A 6,613-nucleotide genomic window follows, 5' to 3' on the forward strand; every position below is an offset into this window, starting at 1 on the left:
CTAACGAAGTTTGTATTATACATATTTCTACTATTAATTAAATTAGTTTTACAGAATCAAATGATTTATACAATAGATATAATGCATTTCTAATTCCAACAAAATATATTAAGAACACTTTCATAGGAATTAGATTATTCAATATTGAAGCTGTAAAAATTTCCACTTTCGCTTTACATATGATTACTTTTCATTTGTAAATTACTTTCCTGTAGATTGGGAAGTTAAAAATTTCCTTTACACATGTGCATTTTTGTTTGAAAACAAAAATGTTATAGTCTGCTGAATTTTCCAAAAAAAAAAAGTAACTTTTTTTTTTACGCCAGTTTGGATTACTGTAGTGTTCGGAGCACTGAAGCTATATAAATTAAGCACTCTAGATAAATTAAGTACTATTATGTTTTAATTTTTGACCTGAAAGTTAAAATACAAAAATTTTATAAAATTGTATAAATAAATATTTATAGTCTTTTATGGGAAATACAGTTATCTTATAAGTGGTTTCATCTTTCAGCAAGCGTTGCAGTCGTCAAATCCAGAGACCTTCACTGGGGCCTGCTAGCAACGAAGGACCACAAAGACATCAGCCTTTCATCGCTGCGACTGTTGCTCGTCGGGGACGGGGCCAACCCATGGTCCTTATCTTCTTGCGACCAGTTCTTGGCTGTCTTCCAGTCCAAGGGCTTGAGGACAGATGCGATATGCCCTTCGGCCTCCAGTTCTGAGTGCCTTACTGTCTCCATTAGGAGGTAAGAATAAATGAATTGTAATTTTGGTTCGGAAAAAGTATCAAATTTTTTCATCTCCAATTAAATATCAGGAATATTTTTTCTTATGTAATTTTTAATAGTTTGAGAATTATTGTTGAACTTCTCAATTTATATATAAAAACAAGTTTTGAAGGAAAATTGCCTCAGCCTTGTTCAGAAAAGGAATTCTTACAGTATAAAAATATTGATTATTCTCCACCGTTTTACCCAATTTCCATGAAACCATTCAATTGTTTTAGCTATCTCCTTCCACTCAAACCAGCCAACTCATAGTTTCTTCCTTTGTTTTCCCCCAATTTGATTATTACTGTCTGGAACTCTCGGGAGAACTTGAAGCTGAACTTGAGATTTTGCTTGCTTTGAGTACAATTTGTATTCTGGACCACCGAAGATACTCATATAAAATCTTTCTTATCTCAAGTTGAAGTGGCTTTGCCCTTCCAACAGAGTCTACAATCTAAATATTCCATTCCATACTGCAGGCCCTATCCATCTGACTTCTATCTCCACATATAACTGCTGTTTGATAAATCCTTCCTAATTGAGTTGCCTCTCTCTGGAACTCTGTGGTACTGTTGATGTGAGACTACTGATTCCCGTATTAGAGACATAATAATAGGCCACCCGACCTGCTAATGCTGATGTTACTTAGTCTTATTTTAACAATAAAAACAGTTCTCGTTCTTCTATTAAGTTTAAAATATGAAAAATAAAAATAGATTTTCTATTAAATATAATTTAATTAATTTACAGTAAAATTAATATGTCTTAGCGGCCTTAACATATACTATTAAAAAAACAAGTCCTGAATAGCATTACATTGAATGGTTAAGTATTTACTGTTATCATTATAATTTTTGTTATTACATTGTTTAAAATGTTTATTAAAAATGCACAGACCTGGGCGGGGCGGAGCAAACGCAACTGGAAGAGGAGTTTTATCAATGTCTGGGCTGAGCCACGGCGTAGTCCGAGTGGATCAAGAGAACTCTCTAACCTCTCTCACACTTCAGGACTGTGGTCAAGTCATGCCAGCTTGTGAGTATTATAACTTTTTTACTAAAAGATTTTTTATATTTAATTTAAACATTTGATTAAATACTTCTCTTATATTTTATGTAGCTTGCATAAGTGTGATCAAGATGGACGGCCCTCCATACGTTTGTAAGACTGATGAAGTTGGCGAAATATGTGTCAACTCACCTGCCACAGGAACTCAGTATTGGGGTCTAGCTGGAGTCAGCCAGAATACTTTCAGGGTATTGCCTCTCCTCTCGGACAATAGTCTTCTCTCCGATTCGCCATACACGAGATCTGGACTCCTCGGCTTCTTAGGGCCTGTTAGTATTTATAATTCACATTTTTTTTTCTAATCAAAACTATTATTTAAATATGGAATTCAAGATTATTATAAAATTCTTATTAATATCTTGGTATCAAATAATTTATCTGTTTTTAACATAATATTTTTTTTGTGTTCTCTCCAGGGAGGATTAGTGTTTGTGTGCGGCTCACGTGATGGACTGATGACAGTGACAGGAAGGAAGCATAATGCTGACGATATTATCGCGACTGTTCTAGCAGTCGAGCCGATGAAGTTCATCTATCGGGGTAGAATCGCAGTTTTCAGCATCAGGGTTTTACGGGATGAGAGAATTTGTGTAATCGCAGAGCAGAGGCCTGACTGCAGTGAGGAGGAGGTGAGCGACTCAGTTGTAACTAATTTTTAATTTTTTTGTAAACCTGTGGGATTCATTTTTAATTAATCAAAATCAATAAAAATGTTTGAGGAAAATCACTTGGACTCCTTTACTCCCACTAAAGTGATCACTCTTTTTCATTACACCCTTCACTCCTAATAAAATAATTTGTATCCAAGTTAAATCTCAAAACACTGTTTATTATTAACTTAAATGTCCGATGTTTCGTCTAACCCAGCCATCCTCAAGGACAGTCTATTAATTAATAGCTTCTATTATACATTAATTTTTAATAAACAACATTATTTCTAAAAAATTAATATACCTTGTATAAATTTACAACTCATATCCAACAATTTAAAACTTTTAATTTAAGGTATGCTAATTTATTAGTAATAATGTTGCTTGTTAAAAATGAATCTATAGTGATAGCTGTTATTTAATAGATTGTCCTCGAGGATGGCTGGATTGGCCAAAACGTTGGATATTTAAAGAAATAACAAAGTGTTTTGATACTTAATTTGGATACAAACTATTTTGTTTAAAAAACAAAATCAATCTCAAAAAAGCGAAAAAATTATATACATAATAATCATTTTTATATCGGTTTTAATTATTGCTACATATTAGTAAGTTAAGATTGTTTTTCTAGTGTGTGTTATAATGGTCGTAATTTTGTGCAGCAGACCACAAAAGTTAAAATTAGTTTTATGAAATTTATTTTAATACTTTAGGTTAGATACAATTCTAAAATGTTTGAGATTCATTTTTAATCATGATTTTTAGGTGTATTTTTCAATGTTTGTTAATGATTCTATTTCTAAAACTTTTGTGAAAAAATTTGTTTCAGAGCTTCCAATGGATGTCACGAGTGCTCCAAGCTGTCGACTCGATCCATCAAGTTGGTCTGTACTGTTTGGCACTCGTCCCTCCAAACTACCTGCCCAAAACACCGCTCGGAGGAATCCACCTGTCGGAATGCAAGCGACGCTTCCTCGAGGGTACTCTCCACCCGGCCAACGTACTTCTTTGCCCTCATACGTGCGTCACCAACCTGCCGAAGCCACGCGAGGTCCACCTAGGTCAGTACCTAATTGTTGTATTAGAAATACGTAAGATTGCTATTACTGTTCTGTATCACCCTTGCACATCCTCACCCAGCTCACTCTACCTTGCTACCTCTTTTCAACAAAGCTAAATAAAAAAACAGAACAAAGCCTTATAAAATCACAACAAAATTAAAAATAACATTCGGCAAATATTTGGCAAATGATCCAGGCTATTTGTTTTGCAGATGAATACTTTAAAATGGCCCAATATGTTAACCAAATCGGTGAAGATCAAGGTAAAACACACAGTACACTTTTTTTATTTTTTTTTTATTTATTTTATTTTATTTCAATTTTCTCAAAATTTTATTATTAATTTTGAGGTTGACCGTAATGAAAAATAAATATAAAAAAATACCTTACCAAATTCCGCACCTCTTATATAAAATATCAAACTTAAAAAATAACTAAATATTAGGGTTTATAAAGTTATGGAGAAACGTGTATTTATCTTCTTATTTTATTATTTAGTTAATTTTTTTTTCTTTACATGCATTGTTATCTAGAAGGCTGTAGTTTTGTTTTTTTCATTGCGTAGTTAATTAGTATGGAGATTAGAAAGGGGTTCGAAGAATGTGACACTAGAAAAGTTATGCATCTAAGGTGGCTTACAGTTTTTTTATTTTTTTGCGGTTATAAATATTTATATTTATAGAAATTTTAATTTTTTTTAAATTTTCCTTTTTTTGTTTTCTTATAGCATGTATTATGTTTTGTTTAAATATTTTTTGATCATCCGTTGCTGTGTTTCATTTGTAATATGTGTGTATATATTTTTTTTTTCTGTTGTTTTTGAAAAATCTCCACCCCTTATCACACTCCCATATCTTTGTGAATGTTCAGTGTAATTATGTGAAATGTTTGATATTTTGAGGTGCTTGATATTAATACTGAATATAAATCTCATTGGTCACTCAATAAATGGTTCATTGCCTTCATGATATTGAAGCTTTTATTCAATCTTGTCTATTTTTGCTATTAATTCGCTCACATGTCAACTTGCTTGTGCTGTGTGTGTTTTAAAAAAAAAAAAGAAAAAGTTTTTCCATATTATGATTAAAATTTTTAATGTTTTTTTTTAAAAAGAAAATAATAAATCTTAGATGTGTAACTTTCCATGTGTCTATTTTTGTACTGTGATGTACACAAACTCTTACTATATTCTTATTTATTTAAATTCTCCCCCCCGACACAATACGAGGCGGAAGGATGGAATCTTGGACATCTTTGTAAATAACTTCCCCTTCAATGGTAATACCTCTTCGCTTCTTATTATTGTAGTCAGTAAGGATATTGTTGCATAAACGGGTCAAAGACTGCTAATGTATTGATAATTAATATTTTTAAAATGCATATATATATAATTTTTTGTGTAAGCCTTTGAACCGTTACATTCTAATAGAATGCTGAGACTTTAAGAAAGTTGTATCACTAAAAGCTATTAAAAAAGAAGAGAATGGATATTATTTCTCTTTAAGACGATGAGAAAAAAGAAGGATCATATGTTTTAGGATGGTTCGTTTAGATCCTCGAGATTATTTTATATGGAGGATGTTTCAGATTCAAGTTTCTCAAAACAAAAATGGAGATATCTTTGTTTCATTCAGATATTCTCCAGTCTACAATGTTGGGGGATATTACCCGATTGAATTATAATTTATTAGTATGAATGGTGTGACTTATTATGGGTAAATAATAAATTAATTATGGTGAAATAGGGAGATAAACTTCTATTCTTGAAATGATTTATTGTAAAACTGATTAACCAAAATTGGTTAGGTTAATCAAATGGGGTCATATGGAATAATAAATGATATTACAGTTTTACTTGGAGACTGCTTCTTCTATTATGCTCTGGCCCCTCATCCTGCATCTGTCCCTTTGCCTGGGTGCAGTGAAGAATCACTCACTCATCCTGATAGTTGGGGCATGAGCAAGAATTAATGTTCCTATGATGAAGGTATACCTACCAGATACCCTACTGCTTCACGTGTTTGCCAATAGATGGCAGCATCTTGAGGTCCCATTTAAAATGTGCAAGGGGGTCTACCTCAAACAGCTTTATAAGATATTCATGTCTAAAGATTTTCATTGTTATGAATTATTTAGGTCATAATAAACAACTACATCATTAATGAAAGGCCAAAATTAACAAATGTCGTTCAAAGTGATTAACTTGAGAATTAAGATAGGCTCGGCATTTTTCTTCAGCAGCAGCAGTGGTCGAACGCCACTGGATATGTATTATTGTTTCAATTATCCTTCTTCATTAAGGATTAAGGGTCATTGACTGGCATTGTATAGACTTTAGTTTAATGTCACCCCAACATAAAACATCCAGTGCCATTCGGCCACTGTTGCTGTGGAGGAAAGAAAAGCCTTTCTTAATGCTTAATCACTATGAACAACATTTTAAATAAATGTTAATGTTTATATTCCATCAATAAAGTTGTTGGAACTTACATTAATTTGTTTTATAGACATGAATGTCCAAAACAATGTGTTATCAGACTTACGTCCATAAGGAATTTTTTCCTTTCTTTGAGATCCTTAATTCATATTTTCAGTGGGGAAACCCTGAAACACTCTGTATATATTTTTTTGGAGATTCAGTTGTTTTTGGGCCCTGAAATTCAAATTTCTGTCATCAATCTAGAAGGAAGTAGACAAAATTAAATATAATAAACATTCTGACAGTGTCAAGACAATAGGAACAAGCACCTAAAATGAAGTAATAATTTTTTTTTTATATTGGTGCACAAGTGATATTTCTTTCATCTTGTACCAGGATAGTACCATATAAATTTTTAATTTCCTCATTTTTAACATTCACTTACGATACATGGATTATATAGTTAAAGAGAATTATTACGAAGGTGCGAAATTTTGAATTTACAGAATAGTCTCGCACAATTGTCTGTGTGCGAACAGCCAAGCTTAAAAACGAAAAGTCGTACGAAACTGAAATAGTTTGGGTTGTTACAGCAACTTTTTCATTAAAATCTACCAACCAGAAGTGTCACTTCAAAGAATC

General features: G+C 32.3%; 1 protein-coding gene across 5 annotated transcripts in view; it reads left to right on the plus strand.

The window, feature by feature from the left end:
* Positions 1 to 6,613, plus strand: part of DIP2 (disco-interacting protein 2) — a gene marked incomplete at its 5' end in the record, with an annotated part of 91,726 nt that overhangs the window by 54,535 nt on the left and 30,578 nt on the right. For 3 of the 5 annotated variants that reach the window (XM_067044683.1, XM_067044684.1, XM_067044686.1), the window contains 6 exon segments: positions 515 to 749; positions 1,669 to 1,808; positions 1,893 to 2,110; positions 2,258 to 2,470; positions 3,321 to 3,552; positions 3,765 to 3,815. In XM_067044683.1, coding sequence (XP_066900784.1) covers positions 515 to 749; positions 1,669 to 1,808; positions 1,893 to 2,110; positions 2,258 to 2,470; positions 3,321 to 3,552; positions 3,765 to 3,815 — 1,089 coding nt within the window. 5 annotated transcript variants of the gene reach the window in all.

This window comes from Halyomorpha halys, unplaced genomic scaffold, assembly GCF_000696795.3.
Source record: "Halyomorpha halys isolate HHAL.00 unplaced genomic scaffold, Hhal_1.1 Scaffold242.1, whole genome shotgun sequence".
In the NCBI taxonomy this organism is placed as follows: Eukaryota; Metazoa; Arthropoda; class Insecta; order Hemiptera; family Pentatomidae; genus Halyomorpha; species Halyomorpha halys.